This window comes from Panthera onca, chromosome A2 (genome assembly GCF_046562875.1).
Source record: "Panthera onca isolate mPanOnc1 chromosome A2, mPanOnc1 haplotype 2, whole genome shotgun sequence".
NCBI lineage: Eukaryota > Metazoa > Chordata > Mammalia > Carnivora > Felidae > Panthera > Panthera onca.
The window spans coordinates 40,191,049-40,211,057 of NC_138340.1; the positions used below are offsets into that span (position 1 = coordinate 40,191,049).

General features: G+C 41.9%; 1 protein-coding gene across 1 annotated transcript in view; it reads left to right on the forward strand.

The window, feature by feature from the left end:
- GXYLT2 (glucoside xylosyltransferase 2) overlaps nt 1–20,009 on the forward strand; it is a 102,779-nt gene that overhangs the window by 62,630 nt on the left and 20,140 nt on the right. Inside the window, exon 4 of the mRNA XM_060631564.3 lies at nt 19,279–19,530. Coding sequence (XP_060487547.2) covers nt 19,279–19,530 — 252 coding nt within the window. The remainder of the gene's footprint in view (nt 1–19,278; nt 19,531–20,009) is intronic.

Genomic DNA, 20,009 nt, shown 5'->3' on the forward strand with positions numbered 1-20,009 from the left:
ATATGGAAACAAACGAAAATGAAAATACAACAATCCAAACGCTTTGGGATGCAGCGAAGGCAGTCCTGAGAGGAAAATACATTGCAATCCAGGCCTATCTCAAGAAACAAGAAAAATCCCAAATACAAAATCTAACAGCACACCTAAAGGAAATAGAAGCAGAACAGCAAAGGCAGCCTAAACCCAGCAGAAGAAGAGAAATAATAAAGATCAGAGCAGAAATAAACAATATAGAATCTAAAAAAACTGTAGAGCAGATCAACGAAACCAAGAGTTGGTTTTTTGAAAAAATAAACAAAATTGACAAACCTCTAGCCAGGCTTCTCAAAAAGAAAAGGGAGATGACCCAAATAGATAAAATCATGAATGAAAATGGAATGATTACAACCAATCCCTCAGAGATACAAACAATTATCAGGGAATACTATGAAAAATTATATGCCAGCAAATTGGACAACCTGGAAGAAATGGACAAATTTCGAAACACCCACACTCTTCCAAAACTCAATCAGGAGGAAATAGAAAGCTTGAACAGACCCAAAACCAGCGAAGAAATTGAATCGGTTATCAAAAATCTCCCAACAAATAAGAGTCCAGGACCAGATGGCTTCCCAGGGGAGTTCTACCAGACATTTAAAGCAGAGATAATACCTATCCTTCTCAAGCTATTCCAAGAAATAGAAAGGGAAGGAAAACTTCCAGACTCATTCTATGAAGCCAGTATTACTTTGATTCCTAAACCAGACAGAGACCCAGTAAAAAAAGAGAACTACAGGCCAATATCCCTGATGAATATGGATGCAAAAATTCTTAATAAGATACTAGCAAATCGAATTCAACAGCATATAAAAAGAATTATTCACCATGATCAAGTGGGATTCATTCCTGGGATGCAGGGCTGGTTCAACATTCGCAAATCGATCAACGTGATACATCACATTAACAAAAAAAAAGAGAAGAACCATATGATCCTGTCAATCGATGCAGAAAAGGCCTTTGACAAAATCCAGCACCCTTTCTTAATAAAAACCCTTGAGAAAGTCGGGATAGAAGGAACATACTTAAAGATCATAAAGGCCATTTATGAAAAGCCCACAGCTAACATCATCCTCAACGGGGAAAAACTGAGAGCTTTTTCCCTGAGATCAGGAACACGACAGGGATGCCCACTGTCACCGCTGCTGTTTAATATAGTGCTGGAAGTTCTAGCATCAGCAATCAGACAACAAAAGGAAATCAAAGGCATCCAAATTGGCAAAGATGAAGTCAAGCTTTCGCTTTTTGCAGATGACATGATATTATACATGGAAAATCCGATAGACTCCACCAAAAGTCTGCTAGAACTGATACATGAATTCAGCAAAGTTGCAGGATACAAAATCAACGTGCAGAAATCAGTTGCATTCTTATACACTAACAATGAAGCAACAGAAAGACAAATGAAGAAACTGATCCCATTCACAATTGCACCAAGAAGCATAAAATACCTAGGAATAAATCTAACCAAAGATGTAAAAGATCTGTATGCTGAAAACTATAGAAAGCTTATGCAGGTAATTGAAGAAGATATAAAGAAATGGAAAGACATTCCCTGCTCATGGATTGGAAGAATAAATATTGTCAAAATGTCAATACTACCCAAAGCTATCTACACATTCAATGCAATCCCAATCAAAATTGCACCAGCATTCTTCTCGAAACTAGAACAAGCAATCCTAAAATTCATATGGAACCACAAAAGGCCCCGAATAGCCAAAGTAATTTTGAAGAAGAAGACCAAAGCAGGAGGCATCACAATCCCAGACTTTAGCCTCTACTACAAAGCTGTCATCATCAAGACAGCATGGTATTGGCATAAAAACAGACACATAGACCAATGGAATAGAATGGAAACCCCAGAACTAGACCCACAAACGTATGGCCAACTCATCTTTGACAAAGCAGGAAAGAACATCCAATGGAAAAAAGACAGTCTATTTAACAAATGGTGCTGGGAGAACTGGACAGCAACATGCAGAAGGTTGAAACTAGACCACTTTCTGACACCATTCACAAAAATAAACTCAAAATGGATAAAGGACCTGAATGTGAGACAGGAAACCATCAAAACCTTAGAGGAGAAAGCAGGAAAAGACCTCTCTGACCTCAGCCGTAGCAATCTCTTACTCGGCACATCCCCAAAGGCAAGGGAATTAAAAGCAAAAGTGAATTACTGGGACCTTATGAAGATAAAAAGCTTCTGCACAGCAAAGGAAACAACCAACAAAACTAAAAGGCAACCAACGGAATGGGAAAAGATATTTGCAAATGACACATCGGACAAAGGGCTAGTATCCAAAATCTATAAAGAGCTCATCAAACTCCACACCCGAAAAACAAATAACCCAGTGAAGAAATGGGCAGAAAACATGAATAGACACTTCTCTAAAGAAGACATCCGGATGGCCAACAGGCACATGAAAAGATGTTCAACGTCGCTCCTTATCAGGGAAATAAAAATCAAAACCACACTCAGATACCACCTCACGCCAGTCAGAGTGGCCAAAATGAACAAATCAGGAGACTATAGATGCTGGAGAGGATGTGGAGAAACAGGAACCCTCTTGCACTGTTGGAGGGAATGCAAATTGGTGCAGCCGCTCTGGAAAGCAGTGTGGAGGTTCCTCAGAAAATTAAAAATAGACCTACCCTATGACCCAGCAATAGCACTGCTAGGAATTTATCCAAGGGATACAGGAGTACTGATGCATAGGGGCACCTGTACCCCAATGTTTATAGCGGCACTCTCAACAATAGCCAAATTATGGAAAGAGCCTAAATGTCCATCAACTGATGAATGGATAAAGAAATTGTGGTTTATATACACAATGGAATACTACGTGGCAATGAGAAAAAATGAAATATGGCCTTTTGTAGCAACATGGATGGAACTGGAGAGTGTGATGCTAAGTGAAATAAGCCATACAGAGAAAGACAGATACCATATGGTTTCACTCTTATGTGGATCCTGAGAAACATAACAGAAACCCATGGGGGAGGGGAAGGAAAAAAAAAAAAAAAAGAGGTTAGAGTGGGAGAGAGCCAAAGCATAAGAGACTGTTAAAAACTGAGAACAAACTGAGGGTTGATGGGGGGTGGGAGGGAGGGCAGGGTGGGTGATGGGTATTGAGGAGGGCACCTTTTGGGATGAGCACTGGGTGTTGTATGGAAACCAATTTGACAGTAAATTTCATATATTAAAAAAAAAAAAAAAAAACTCACCACGACACCCTAATAATCTGAGCTCAAATTTCTCATTACCTTCAGTAAATTATTTCTCAGCATCACACAGTCATACAGGCTCCCAAGGTCAAACATCGATTTGGATCCATGTTTTTGATAGATAAGTAGATAGATAGATAGTTAGATAGGTAGAAAGATAATTATAGATATATGTGTATGCATTGGTTAGTATATATAGGTGCACTTCCTAACTATCCACTGAAAGAGGCTAGAAGCAGAGTGTATTGTGGTGCTGGAAATTAATGATGTGTTAAAATATAAAATGAATGGATGGATGGATGGATGGAGCGATGGAGGGAGGGATGGAGCGATGGAGGGAGGGATGGAGCGATGGAGGGAGGGATGGATGGAGCGATGGAGGGAGGGAGGGAGTCATACTGAAAGGGCATGGGAAGCAATCTGAAAGAGCCCCATATGTCCAGACTCGGAACAGCATGGGCAACAAAATAAGCAATGACAGTATGGACCTATAACCCCTGAAATAGAATAATTTTCCATAAGTCCATACTAATATAAATAAATAACTGAATGGATAAATAAATGGGGAGAAGTGACAGCTCTTCCCTTCAGAAGAATTCGAATTAACATTTGTAGAAAGAATGTGGAAAATAGAAAATGACCATTAGAATGCCATAGTACTAATGGCTGTAAGTAAGATCTAAAATTAGGGGGTGAGGGGCGCCTGGGTGGCTCAGTGGGTTAAGCGTCCGACTTTGGCTCAGGTCATGGTCTCACAGTCTGTGAGTTCGAGCCCCGCGTGGGGTCATGTGCTGACAGCTCAGAGCCTGGAGCCTGCTTCAGATTCTGTGTCTCCCTCTCTCTCTTCCCCTCCCCTACTCATGCTCTGTCTCTCTCTCTCTCTCTCTCTCTGCCAAAAATAAATAAACACTAAAGAACATTTTTTTTCAAATAATCTATGCTCCTTTAAAAAAAATAAAATAAAATTAGGGGGTGAAACTTTAACCAGAAACGAGATGTTTGCATGTTTCAAAGCATTTCCTCCAGAATATTTGGCAATTATGAAGCGGGAAATAATATGTTTATTGCAGAGAATATTGGGAGACAGTACCTTAACCAAGTGATCAAGGATCACATCACTAGTAATACATATCAACATCATATACGCCCAGATATGATACACTGAGAAGGGTACTTCACCTCTGCTGTGTTCTTCCCAATGATGCATAATCTCAGTCTAATCATGAGAAAACACCAGACAGCAAATTGAGTGACTTTTACCAAGTGGTTGACCACTACTCTTCCAAGGTGTCAAGATCATGAAAAGACAAGGAAAGACTAAGGAAAAGACAAGGAAAGATTGGAGGAAATTAGGAAAACATACCAACTCAATGCAAGGTGGGATCCTTGATTGAATTTTGAACCAGAAAAGGGACATTAGTGGAAAAGCTGCTAAAATCAGAGTCAATTCTATAGTTTTAAGTTAGTAGTGTTGTACAAGGTTAATTTCTTAGTTTTGACAAGTTCTCGGTGGTCATGTCACACGTCAACACAACGGAAGCTCAGTGATGAGTACGTGGGAACTCTCTGGACTCCTTTTGAAACTCTTTGTGAAAGTCTAAAATGGTCATAAAATAAAACATTTAAAAACACATACATACATATACACTGGTTCCAGGCGCCAACACCAGACCTAATAATTCAGAATCTGGGGTAGGGACCGGGGATCTGCATTTTAAACAAACTTCATCAATGATTCTCAGGTACACGGAGGTTCAAGAACAACTACTCTGTGACTAACCACATCCACCAGTCACGTGAGCATGTACGGTTAGCATTAGGTGAAAATCAGCATGAGCCTTGGTATCAAAGAACCCTGGTTTCACTCTGCCATTTTTCAGCAGTGACCTTGGGTATGTTATTCAAGCTCATCTGTTAAATGCGGGTAATAATACCACCTTAGCAAGGTTTTTGAGGTACCATTGTATATGAAATGCCCAGAAGGATGCTTAACATGCAATGGGTATTGAGTAAACAAAGGGATTAGTTTATTTTTCCTTTACATTTGTAAATTAGTTTATTGACAAAAAAAAAATCTGTGGATTCATTATTTCATAGAGTTCTGTGACCTTGGGCAAATAACTTAACCTCTCTGTGTCTCAGTTTCCTCATCTATAAATAGATAATACTATTATTATCTACTAATACTACTAATAATACTAATACTACTACCTATTAGGTTGAGCTGGTGGAACAGGGCTTCGCACATAGTGCTATATGAGTGTTTATAATTATTATAATTATTTAGCCAGAATAGTATCTTACCTACCTAATTATTTTATGGGATTATTGTTTACATGGGTCTCAGGCTATTATTACCCCTTCTGATCAGTTTTCATTCTTCAGATTTTCACCTCTCTTTACTAGAGGACCTCCCAGATTACCCAGACGTTGGTGGAAATGTTCATTTTTATTCAGCTTTCTCTCTTTCCTCAAAAGTTCTTGTCTCTGTAATAGCCTGTTTCAATATAGGTCCAGTGTGCATTTTTTTCAAAAGGAGTGTGACAGAATGGTGGAGGAAAAGGGTACTTATTTTTACTTATTTTTATCAAGTTGCAGATTTATGTTGCTGTGTACTTTCCTTTTTTCTTTTCGTTTGGAGACTGGAATTTTGGTCCCAGCGCGGAAGGTCCAGAAAACCTTAGAAGCTCTGTTCCATCCAGTTGATCTTCCTGTAGAATGAGAAGGGGCAGGGGTCACCAAACATTTTCCCAGAATCTGCTCACCCACCCCCCACCTCCCCACCCACCCCCCCCCACCCCCCCGCAGGGGAAGACTTTCTGTTAAGAGAGCTGGAGGCAGGTAGCGGAGGGGTTGCTCTCTCTTGCTCCTTTCTTGCCCCGAGATGTCCTCTTGGTCAGCTTTGATAGACATCTTGCCTGGAGGAGAATGTGCTGTACGACTGATATTTCAAAACAAGAAGAGAAAAAAAAGGACAGGGACCTGATTGAACTGTGGAAATGAAAGAATGAAAGAATACCTTGGAAAAATGCCTTGAGTGTATTTGGCTTAGGGAAGTGAAAATTCACCAAGGTAGAAATAGGTTAAGTAACCCCACGGAGTACATTGTGTAAACCACACTTTAATTGCAAAGGCGTGGTAACAGTGCCTGTGTTTCCCTTTCCCCTGTTTTTACTGTAAGATATATGCAATATAAAATGCTTTTAACCATTGGAACTGTGTTTAAGCCTCCAGTGCTGTGGCCCTGAGTACATGCAGGGCTGTGCACCTCCATCCGTCTCCAGAGCTGTTCCATCTTCCCACACTAAAATAGCGTCTGCCTGGGGCTCCTGGGTGGCTCAGTCGGTTGAGCATCCAGCTTCGGCTCAGGTCATGATCTCACAGTTTGTGGGTTCGAGCCCCGCGTTGGGCTCTGTGCCGACAGCTCACAGCCTGGAGCCTGCTTCCGATTCTGTGTCTCCCTCTCTCTCTGCTCCTCCCCGACTCATGCTCTGTCTCTCTCGTTCCTTCAAAAATAAATAAAAACATTAAAAAGAAATTAAAATAGTGTCTGCCTTTCCTGTGCCTTTCCACGGGAGCACCATTTCTTCACTCATGATCTGATTTAGTAAATACAGGGTCTGTGCCTTGCTGATTCTGACTAGATGAATTGTGGCTATTTTAGTCATAAGCAGGTCTCTTATTTTTCATATGCATAGATGTCTTCTTCACCTGGCCAAAAAATATTTCTTTTTTTCTACTTCTTGAAACCTTGTCCTTTCCTCCTCTCTGTTGCCCCCTCCTGCTCTAACCCTCTTTACATGTTTTTACCTTCTTCTGATTATCGTTGATGGCATTTTCCAAAGGCTCCCTCTCTAGAGTTTGGTTCTACTTGGATCTGAATGGCTCCTTTGTCTTTCCTTCTGTTCTGTCCTCCCCCCTCTGGTTCCTTTACCTTTCCTTCAGTTTTAAGGACGTTGTAGAGATGCTTGAGAGGTAAGGGAATGGAATTATATGCTTAGCCCCTAGCTGTCTTATATTATATGCTTAGACCCCTTGGGTCTTCGAGACTTCATTTGCTCACAGACCATCTCATTTCTCAGGACCTGTCTTATCCACTGATCAGCCTTAAAGCATTTCAAGTTTTACAGTGGTTCTGATGCAGGTCAGCAGTTGAATTCCTTAGTTTCTGTAAATATTTATTGGATGCCTAATCTCTATACCAGGCATTATGCTAGGTACATGGACTTCAGAAGTTAAGTAGACACAGAGGGTCTTGCCCTCACAGAGCTTCTATTCTAATCAGGGAAGCAAGCAATAAATGAGAAAATAATTCAACAAAGGCCACTGGTGTAAGAAGTGGTGGGAAAGGGTTCTTAGGTGTTGTGATGAGGAGACTGGGAAGGGGGAAGGGTGGGTGTTCTCCAGGAAGCCTTACTGAGGAGGTACCATCTGAGCTCGGATCTGAAGGATAAGTCAGAACTGGGTGTTCTAGAACAGTGAGTGGAAAGCTCTGCTTCCCATGGGGGAAGGCTTCACTGACAGGCCAGGGAAGTTGCTTATTCCCAGTCACAGAAACTCAATGGAGCTTTATGGACAGGCTCCCAAGGAGGGGAGAAACATCAAACCATTGCTAACTTATTTACAGCAGCACGTATGATCTGGGAACGTCGTCCATTTTCACACTAATCATAGTTCTGATTTTTTAAGCAATTATCTAAAACAATAGCTCACAAACCTTGAAACTGACGAAAGCATCAGAGGCTGCACATGTATTTCATAGCCAATAAACATGCTCTTTTTTAAAGAATTTTTTAATGTTTTATTCATTTTTGAGAGAGAGAGCAAGCAGGGAAGGGGCAGAGAGAAGGGGGACAGAGGATCCAAAGCAGGCTCTGTGCTGATAGCAGAGCGCCCAATGTGGGGCTCAAACTCATGAGCGGTGAGACTGTGACCTGAGCCAAATTCGGGTGCTCAGCTGACTGAGCCACCCAGGTGCCCAAATAAACATGCTCTTTTTAAGCATATTTGGAGACCTTATCTTCTTTACCTCAGATGTCAAGAACTTAGGGAATGTAGTGAGAGAACATTCCCAAAGCTGATTCCTTGGTAAATAAGAAGTCCCCAGTTTCCATTTATTTTCCTTCTGAAAGAAGAGATTTATGTGTTAGTGCCTGTCTCAGCAAAGACTTAAGACTCCGACAGAGGGGACCTTGGCCGTATGTAGGAAGAGAATCAAGAGCTTATTGGCTCTGTAGTAAGTTATTTCACTCCCCAGCCTCTGCTGACTTTGACAGTAACAGAGTGATAATGAAAAGTTTAAGACCCTGAAGCCAGAAAAACCTTAGGTTAGGCTAGGAGGTGAAAGAACACCACTGATAGAAGACGAGGTTGGAGGTGAGCAGAGCATGTCCATTCTCCAGGGCCTTTTATGGGCGATGGTATGTCTGTGACTACTTAAAGTTCAGTGACAAGTCTTGAGGGGGTTTAAGAAGGAAAGTGGTATCCTCTAAAGTAGATTTTTTGAAAAAGCCTCCCAAGCAGTTCATAATGGTATAAGGATCAAGCCATCGGGAAGATGTCACCCACCTAAATGAGTAACAGAACTTCCAAAGCTCCAAAGCAAAAACATACTTAGACAAATAGACAAATCCACAGGCTGAGTTGGAGACTTCAACACTTCCCTTTTTATGATTGACTGATTAATGTGAAAATGAGTGATGGTCCCAAATCATAGCTGCATTCTTTTTTTTTTTTTTTTTTTTTTTTGGTTTTTATTTAAATTCCAGTTAGCTAACATAGAGTGTAATATTAGTTTCAGGGGTACAATTTAGTAGTTTCACACTTACAACACTCAGTGCTCATCACGATAAGTGCCCTCTTTAATTCCCATCACCTATTTCACCCATCCCCCCAACCCACGCCCCCTCTGGTAACCATCGCTTTGTTCATTGTAGTTAAGAGTCTGTTTACTGGTTTGCCTTTCTCTCCCTTTCTCCCCCCAAGGATCATTTGTTTTGTTTCTTAAATTCCACATATGAGTGAACTTCAAAATGGATTAAAGACCTCAATGTGGGGGCGCCTGGGTGGCTCAGTAGGTTGAGTGTCTGACTCTTGATCTCAGCTCGGGTCATTTTCTCAAGGTTGGTGAGTTCAAGCCCCACATCGGGCTCCACACTGATGGTATGGAGCCTGCTTGGGATTCTTTCTCTCTCCCTCTCTCTCTGCCCCTCATGCATGCCCTCTCTCTCTCTCTCTCTTTCTCTCTCTCTCTCAAAATAAACATGGGGCTCCTGGGTGGCTCAGTCAGTTAAGCTTCTGACTCTTGGTTTTGGCTCAGGCCATGACCTCACAGTTTCGTGAATTCAAGCCCTACATCAGGTTCTGTGCTGGCAGCATGGCACCTGCTTGAGATTCTGTATCCCTCTCTTTCTGCCCCTTCCCCATGCATGCTGTCTCTGTCTCTCTGAAATAAATTAATAAACTTTAAAAAATATATTTAAGAAATAAATACATAAATACATAAATACATAAACTTAAAAAAGCGTTTTAAAAAGACATAAAGGTGAAGCAAGAAACCATTAAAATCCTAGAGGAGAACATAGGCAGTAACCTCTTCGACATCGGCCAAAGCAACTTTTTACTAGATATGTCCCCTGAGACAAGGGAAACAAAAGCAAAAATAAACTACTGGGACTTCATCATATCTGTTGATGTAAGTGAATTTGCAGTAATTTCACAGTTCTCTACCCCTTCTTTAATGTCTGGAGGTAAAATTCCATGGAGCTCCTTTGGTTAGAATAAACAAACAGAAAATCAGGATGGGTATAGAAGTCCTTGACAACAGTATCAAACCAAGTTGACAGCTACAGAACTTATAGAATACTCCACCCAACAACTGCAAAATAAACCTACTTTTCACATGTATGGGGAACATTCACCAAGATCCACCATATGCTGGGCCATAAATTTGAGAGGACTGAAACCATGTAGACTCTACTCTGTGACTACACGATAATTAAGTTAGAAATAAATAACAAGAGATGGGGCGCCTGGGTGGCTCAGCTGGTTAAGCGTCCGACTTCAGCTCAGGTCATGATCTCACAGTTAGTGGGTTCCAGCCCTGTGTCAGGCTCTGTGCTGACAGCTCAGAGCCTGGAGCCTGCTTCAGATTCTGTGTCTCCCTCTCTCTCTGCCCCACCCCCACTTGTACTGTGTGTGTGTGTCTCTCTCTCAGAAATAAACATTGAAAATTTTTTTTTCTGATGAATAACAAAGAAATCTGGAAAATCCCAAATGTTTGGAAATCAAACCACACACTTGTAAATAACCCATGGGTCAAAGATTAAAAATCCCTCTGGATACTCTGTGAAGAATACATTCCGGGGGGATAAGTGTGGACACAGACTAGCAAACAGACCTTTCCAGACTTCTGGGGGAGCTGTAATCATGCCTTGGAGAGGGAGAGTAAAGGGTAGATTCACATGTTCTTGGAGGAAAAGCTGATGGAACTCTCTAGGGTTTGGTGTGGGCAATGTGAGTAGAAGGGGAAGCATCTGACCTTGGGTTTTCTGTCACATCTTTTTTTTTTTTTTAATGTTTATTTCTGAGAGAGAGAGATAGAGTGCGAACAGGGGAAGAGCAGAGAGAGAGGGAGACACAGTATCTGAAGCAGGCTCCGGGCTCTGAGCTGTCAGCAGAGTCCAATGTGGGGCTCGAACTCAGGAACTGTGAGATCATGATCCAAGCCGAAGTCGGACGCTTAATGGACTGAGCGGCCCAGGCGCCCCCATGGTTCACATCATTTGACATCTCCCCTTTGGTCTCAGGATCCAGTCAGCATAGCTTCTGTTGGGGCCCTGCTCACTCTGCTAGTCTAATCGCTCACCAGCCTGGCTTTCCTGCTTTCAGCTTCAGCCCCACCCGGCACCTTGCCATCCCATTCTGCATCATGCTCTCTCTCTCTCTCTGTTGTGGACCTTTTCACATGCTGTTCCACTTACCTATAGAACTCTTTGCCCTGCTGTTCACTTATTGCTCAGCAGAGATGCTGCTTCTTCTGGGAAGTCTTCCCTGCTTTCACCGGAGACTGGTTTAGGGGCCCTGCTGTGTGCTTCCGTGCTACCCCTGTCATCCCCCACACCTCACTTTGCTCTGCCTTTTACCTGCCTCCCCCATTAGACCTCCTTGAGAACAGAGGATATGCCTCGTTCTTTCGATACTACTTCTACAACTGCCGCTACTGCGATAGCCAGGTACTTGTACCCCACACTGTGAACCAACGATCTTAGCCCTTGAGCAGAGCATGGACTGCCAACATTGACCGAGTGCCTGCTATGTGTTTGCTGCACACTTTGCACGCCCCGTCTCATTTCATCATCCCAGCAGTGCTATGAAGTGGGCTACCTATGCCCCTCACAGGATGAGAAACTGAAGCTTAGGAGGCGTCAGTGGCTTGCCCAAGACCACACACTTAGTAGCAGACACGGGATTTGAATTGTTTTCAAATACAGTAATCCTGTCTCATCCGCGTTTTGCTCTTTGCAGTTTCGGTTTCCTTTGTTCAGCCTCAGTTCAGAAGCAGGTGGTCCTCCTTCTCACATAGGACCAGAGGTCCTTAGTAGCCTGACGGTTCGTCACAGTGCCTGCGTCACTCACTTCCCGTCATGTCATCTCATAGGCATTTTATCATCTCACATTGTCATAGAAGGGTGAGGAGAGTACAGTAAGATATTTTGATGCTTATTTTTATTTTTGAGGGGGGGAGGGGCAGAGAGAGACGGAGACACAGAATCCAAAGCAGGCTCCAGGCTCCACGCTGTCAGTACAGAGCCCGGCACGGGGCTCGAACCCACAAGCCATGAGATCATGACCTGAGCCGAGGTCGGACACTTAACGGACTGAGCCACCAAGGCACCCCTAAGAGAGACAACAGTCACGTAACTTATTACAGTATATCGTAATAATTGTTCCATTTTATTATTAGTTATTGTTAGCCTCTTACTGTGCCTAATTTATAAATTAAACTTTATCATAGATATATATACAGAGGAGAAAACACAATATAAATAGGGGACTCAGTATTATCCACCGTTTCGGGCACCCACCAGGGGTCTGGGAATCTATCCCTCCTGGACTGGGCGGGGGGTTGCTACTGTAATTAGACTTCAAACCCAAAGCTTTTAACCGCCAAATTGTACTGTCAAAGTCAGAACAGGACTGGAGCAAAACAAACTTGAAGGTAAGCTGTTGAGCCCTTGAGAATTTTGTTGCCTGTGGCCAGCCTCTTGTCCTCACAAAGCACAAGGAGCCAGCAGGTTGAGGCGGTGAATGGAGCAGGTCCAGGAGTGCCCATTACACCCGCAGGATCGTGTACAAATAGCTATTGTGTGCTCCCTATCTGCCCCGCTTTCCTAAGAAAACAAAAGCCTCATTTCTAGCACTGACTGATTTCCATAAGGGAATTAGAATGGCTAATTTTACATCCTTTTGGTAAATATTCCTCTTCCCATTATATCATGGCCAAATGATCTTCTTCAAATTAATACCCGCAATCATTGCTGCAGAATTAGCCTCCAGAGACACACTGTTACAGAAAGAGTGAGGTTTTTTTTTTTCCTTTTCTCCTGGTGTTTTGTTGTTTTTTTCAGATAAAGAGTAAACAGGCCTTCTGGACTTGTTTTCCCTCAAGGTAATAAGTAGATTGTGATATTAGAAAGTTCAAAAACTTCGTTTCTTCTCTGCCTGACTCTGTGTAAGAGGTTTTTTGTGGTTGACGTGTTTTGAAGGGCTGTGGGCATTGCTAGGAATGGTGGCTAATTACACTTGACGCCTGACGAGGGAGAACAAGAGCCTTCTTACAGTAACAGCACTGTTAGTTATGGAGTACTTACTGTCCACCAGCCATTGTACCACGTACCTCGTGTGTGTTATTTCTCTGGGTCGTGAGGACAACCTGGGGACAAGGGTGGTGGTGGTGATACTGCTTTACAGTTTTTACAGATGGGGAACTGAGGCCTGGAAAGCCTGAGGGTCTTGTCCAAAGTCACAGGGCTAGGAGGTCATCCTGCCAGGAACTGAACGCACAAATACCAGACTGGAGATTTTAAGGATTGTCCCTTCTCCGAAGTGTATCGTTAGGGCTGCTTCTGTGTGTCTGTTTGGAAATAGGGCCTACCTACCAAAACTCTAAATGCTTAGTTTAATAAGCTCACGCCCTTGTAACCACCACTGTGGTCAAGCACTAGATGATTTGACCATTGCCCCAGACACCCCCCCCCCCCCATCCATGTATCCCCTCCCAAGAGCACCCATGGGCTTCTTTACATTTCAAGGAGCGCTGATGCAGAGGAGGGAGTGAAGGAACTAGGCTTCAACGGTCACAAATGGGCCATTGCCCTGCGAGGGCCAGACAGGTAACTCGGGAATGACACATATCAAGTGGCATCTCAGTTAAAGGTGACTCTGTGGTACCTTTTGTTCAGGTTAAAATCCTTGGACTTGCACTTGACTTTTCCCTTGTCTCACATGACATGTAGAGTCCATCAGGAAATCCTGTTGGCCCTGTCTTTAAACTACATGGAGGATTCAACCACTACTCCCTTGCTGGGTTGCCACTACGCCGTCACATCTCAACTGAATTATTAAAATGGTGTCCTCGGGCACCTGGGTGGCTCGGTCGGTTAAGCGTCCGACTTCGGCTCAGGTCATGATCTCGCGGTCTGTGAGTTCGAGCCCCGCGTTGGGCTCTGTGCTGACAGCTCAGAGCCTGGAGCCTGCTTCCGATTCTATGTCTCCCTCTCTCTCTGCGCCTCCCCTGTTCATGCTCTGTCTCTCTGTGTCTCAAAAATAAATAAACGTTAAAAAAAAAAATTTAAAAAATAAATAAATAAAAATAAATAAAAATAAAATGGTGTTCTAACTGGTCTCCCTGCTTCCCCTGCATACCGCAGTCATCTGTTCTCAGTGCAACATCCACAGTGACCATTTCTCTGAGTCAGATCGTGTCACCCTTCTGTTGAATCTCGTCAGTGGCTTCCATGTCATTCAGGGTAAAAGCCAAAGTTCTTCCCAGGGCAAACAAAGCCCTAAGTGGCCCACGTACCTCTCTGTCTCCTTCCCTGACTCTTCTTCCGTGTGTTGGCCCTGGTCCAAGCACACTGGTCCCCAGCTGTTCTGGAAGTGTGCCAGCCTGCTTTATTCCCATTTGCTCACCCCTTCTGAGCAACACTTTCTCTCCAACCCGATTCAAAATTGCAAACTCCCTGTGTCCCTGGTACCCCTGGTCCCTTTCCCTGCTTTATTCTTCTCCTGCTTACATACTATATCATCAGTATAATGTATCTTATTTATTATCGGACTCCCTCATGAAGGCAAAGATTTTTGTCTGTCTTGGTCACTGCTGGTCACCCCTGGCACCTAGTGGACCCTCCATCAATGTTTATTGTGTAAATGAGCAGGAAATGCAAGGAGTGCCTGTAAACCAGCACCAGCAGATTTTTCCCTTGTAGGATGCAGGCTGTTCTTGCTGGGGCCGTCGATTTCTTTTAAGACAGAAATGCAGATATTTCTGAGAAACCTTCAGTTTTTAAAAAATGTTGGCAACTAATTCAATTTTTTCAAAAGGCTATGTATGAAATTTTCTTAAAAATCCATTCACTGGCTGAATTTGACCCACAGGCCTTAGTTTGCAATCTGTAGCATAGGTTGAACTGGCTTTGCCTTTTGTAAAAAAATTTGTTTTCATGCTTTATTTATTTTTGACAGAGAGAAAGAGAGGGGGAGAGAGAGAGAGAGACAGAGAGAGAGAACAAGCGGGGGAGGGGCAGAGAGAGAGGGAGACAAAGAAACTCAAGCAGGCTCCAGGCTCTGAGCTGTCAGCACAGAGCCCGACGCAGCTCACAAACCACGAGATCATGACCTGAGCAGAAGTCAGATGCTTAACCGACTGAGCCACCCAGGCGCCCCTGGCTTTGCCTTCTTAACTGAAGACTTGCAAGTTTTCCAGAATTAGCAGCTAGAAAATGTATTCCTAAATTTTTCTTCCATGTCCCTTGGTCCTAGTCCAGGAAGCACATCTCCAGAATCACACATCACCAGAGGAGGGGTTAGATATGGCTTGGAGAAGGTTTGTAGAGGGTTTCCACCTATGAAGCATTCGGATCTGGGGCCTGTGTGGGTGCCATCTGGTGGTGCCAGCACTGGAATCCAAGTGTCCTTAAATGTTTCTCATTGGTCTTCCAGATACGCATCACTTCTTGCCATAGTACACGATCCCAGGCAGTCCTCCGGGGCAAGACTTGCAAGAAAATATGAACTAAAATGAATTGCAATGCTGAAACCCTGAGGTGTGCTCCGTGTAGGCCCAGACCCTGAAGTGTGATCAAAAAGGCACCCTCTTACCTTGTTGGTTGAAGTCCAAAGGGGTCCACTTCTAGAGAAGTAGTTTGGCAATATGTATCACGCGTACAAATGCATGTACTCTTCTTTGACTAAGGAATTTACCCTACAGAGAAACTCATGTATGTTGGAAATGGGTTAAGATGAGGAGGTTTCTCACCGTGACACTTTTTTTTCATAACAAAAGCTTGAAAACGACCTAAATGTTCTATAACATGTAAGTAGATAATAATAAGTAAAAAACAATGAACAAAATCTTTGTGTGCCGATACGTCAAGTCCTCCTGCATGACTGTTTTATTTATTTATTTTTATAGCAGGCCAATAACATTGTGTATGCTCTGCTACCATTTGTAGCATGAAAGGGGATTGTACATGCATAGCTCTATACATGCATAAAATATCTCTGGCACAGCAAAGGGCAGTCCGTTATCAGCAGTTACCTCTAAGAGAGGGAGTTGGTAACAGAATCACAAGGAAGAATAAACTGTCAATAAATTTACTTCAGGATATTTTTATTTTGAACTGCGTAAATATTTGCTACATTAAAAAGAAATGCCAGGGTACCTGGGTGGCTCAGTTGGTTAAACAGCCAAGTCTCTGTTTCGGCTCAGGTTATGATGTCACAGATTCATGAGCTCAAGCCCCACCTGGGGCTCTGCGCTGACAGCGTGGAGCCTACTTGGGATTCTCTCTCTCCCCTCTCTCTCTTTGCCCTTCCCACACTCGTGCTCATTCCGCGCCCCCCCCCCCAAATAAATAAATAAATAAACCAACAAACTTGAAAAAATTAAAGTAAAAAAAGGAGAAAAAGAAATGCCTTATTATGTGCTTAGAAATTTCCCTAGAAAGGCACCTATTGTAGTGTTGTTTCTAATAATAAAAAACTGGAGCAGTCTTTCATATCAAATAATTGGATATGGGTTAAATAAAAATTTTACCCAATGTAAGTGAGTTTATTCTCATTTTATAAATGTCTGATACAACTTTTTTTGCCTTTTTCTCTCTTGATTAAAGATATTGCCTATAACTTCATGTTGGAATATCTCCATTCTTCAGATCTTTTTAGTTTGTTTTTTTTTTCCAGACCTTCTTCAGAAGAGTCTTTTTGTTTTCTTCTTTTTTGTTTTGATGAGGAGTGGTAACATTTTGAAGAAGAAAGTAATGATAACTTGAATAAAAATGATTAAGGCCAAGAAAAAAATTAGGGTGATCAAGTCAGCAAGCTTATCACTTCTTAGCCTTTTGGCTAAGATCAAGTGCAAATCACCAAGCTTGATTCTTTTGGGCAGATGACTGCATAACCCTTAATTTATTAAAACATTACATTGTGAGCTTTTATTCAGGCCTTATTAGATAATCAGCCATAAAGAGAAATTTGTACTATTTCACATGGGTTTAAATAGGTTTCTCTTCCTCTCGAATTCTGTAATTCTAAGTTAGCTTTATATTGGAACACCATACAGTCTCTTTTCCCTGAAAACACATTCTAGAAAGTGACTTAATCTTGTTATAACCTTATTAGCCAAAATGCAGCCATCATTAGCATTATTTGACATATGAACTTGGGCAGAGCCCTTTATTTTGCTTTAGTTTTTCTTCCCAGTAAAATAAATTGGCAGAATGTTGAGCCCTTGGGATTGTGTTGGACATACAAGACATCATAATTGTATTTACATGTAGTTCATAATTTTTATCATAACATGCATTTACTAATACTTTTGTAGAGAGTTTGCCCTTGCTCCACCGTACTCTGGAACTGTAATTAAAAAAAAAAAATTATCAAACAGAGGCTAATCTGTGGCAAATTTTTTTTACTTTTCCATAGGAAAATAAGAAAAAATAAGGATAAGGTAGGGGAGTTTTTAAGTATGTGTGTTCAATTCGAAGGATTCATCTTAATTCTAAAATCGAGATTGTCAAGTGGTTAAGATGGATGTCAAGATAATCTTTTAAGAAATGATAGGTGATCATTATTATTATTAATTTTTTTTGTGATCGTTATTCTTAATTTCATTTTATTGGTTTGTAAAATCTATTCCTCTACTAGATGAGAAAGAAAGCTGAATCCTGTGGCTGATCACGTAAGCTCTGAAATCATTCAAATCTGAAATCTGCATGATACCTACATCGTATAGTGCACATACATGTTCATCAGTTTTAAATATTGGAGATTCCAATGGAATATTGTCTTAGTCGGCTTGCCGTAACAAAATACCATAGATTGGGTGGCTTAAACCACAGAAATTTCTTTTCTCATAGGTCTGGCGGCTGGAAGTCAAAGATCAGGGTGCCAGCATGGTCGGGTTTTAAGTACCTCTTCCTGGCTTGAGACACTGCTTCTCATTATTTTCTTTCATGATAGACGGAGACCAAGGTGTCTGGCCTCTCTTCTTATAAGGGCACTCATCCCTTCATGAAGACCCCACTCTCATGACCTAATTGAACCTTAATTTCCTCCCATAGGCCCCATCTACAAATACCATCACGTTGGGGGTTAGGGCTTTAGCAGGTGAATTTTGAAGATACAGACATTCACCCCATTGCAAGTGTCACTATGGTAGTAGGTGTTGTGGTGCTGTTTGGATAACATTAGGCCAGGGATACAGGAATATTCAAATCCTTCCTTAATTAAGCTACCACTAAATTTGGGGAATAATGGCAAAACAAGGCAAATAACACTATTACTAACTAAGGCTTTGAAATCTCTAACTCCAAGGCAAAACTCTGGTAAGCAAAGCAGTTAGGACAGGAGAATTCATTTGCTTTATTAGATGGCTGGCTTGAAAGAACAGCAATAGAGGTTGAAATCCACAGCCCATGAGCCAAGAATGGCTTTTACATTTCAAATGGTTAAAAAAAAAAATCAAAAGATTTTGTAGCATCTGAAAATTCTATAAAATACAAATTTTAGTGTCCGCAAATAAAGTTTCATTGGAACACAGCCGTGCCCGTTCCTTTATGCATTGTTGTAACTTTCATGCTACCATGGCAGACTTGTATTGTTGCCATGAAAAGAGACTGAAAGAGACTGAAAGATTTATTATCTGACCCTTTAGAGACAAAGTTTGCCAATCCCTGATCTACAAACCAAGCTTGCCAATGATTTGTTTTCGCCTGTTCCCGAGACTAAATCTTAGCTGAAAATGTTTATTCAAAAAGGTGCAGTTATACCCATCGGCACTAGAAGAAATGGATCCAGAGACAGAGAGTATTTACCCCAAAGCCTGGCATGAGCTAGTCTAGGGATTGTCCACTTCAGGCTGTCCAATGCCAGACCCTCATTCTAAGAAAAACTGAGAAAGACAGATGGCTTCACTGAAGGATGAAAGTACACAAGAGACCCTCAGTCCATATGCTGATGGACTGAAAGTTCAACCCTTCCCAAATACAGTCTAGGGTCCTAGAATTGAAGCAAACTAAATGAAGGTTTATCTTCCTTTGAGTCTCTACCCTTCAATTAATATGTATCCTTGGAGTCAAAGGAGGAATGGAAGCTAAGAGTGGTACCACCCTTTGTGCAATTCAGCCTTGACCAGTGAAATTGATGGCACTGTTGACATATCAGCCTACTTCCTCTGTTTCTGATTTGTTTTTGTTTTGGTTTCTCTTCCCTCCCTGCCCCCCCCAACACACAAAGGTGATTTTAAAGGATGTGGATTCACTTCTCTATGTGGACACCGACGTTCTCTTTCTGAGACCTGTTGATGACATATGGAAGCTTCTGAGGCAGTTTAATGCCACCCAGCTTGCAGCCATGGCCCCTGAGCATGAAATCCCCAAGATTGGCTGGTACAGCCGCTTTGCTCGGCACCCTTTCTATGGCTCTGCGGGAGTTAATTCAGGAGTCATGCTGATGAATTTAACTCGTATAAGAAGTGCCCAGTTTAAGGTAAGGAAATACTTTATATTTCATGTTTAAAATTCAGGATTTTGTCATTTCAACAGTGATGTTCCTAGATTGTCAATGTACTGCTTTTGGAAGTAAGGGGCTTGTAGGTGAGGAAGGAAGGAGCCAGGGAAGAGGAAAATATTTGCAAAGTTATGAAATGTTTGTTCAGGAAGAGCCCAGGTGTTTATGGTATTTAAAGCTACAGCACAGTTACTATTCAAGAATGTTATGTTGCATTTCTGAATTCTATAATGTTTGAATTCTGTGTTTACCCAAAGCTTCAAAAACCATGGAAAATTTTGTGAAATTATCCTAGGGATATATTTACATATGTATACAGAGATATTTGTACAAGGCTGCTCATGGCCTCATCTTTTATCCTAGTAGAGAACTGGAAAGAACTTAAATAAACCTCGGTAGAGAGCTAGTCAATTAAAAAAAATCATCCTCTAATTAAGAAGTAGATCAATCTATAGGTA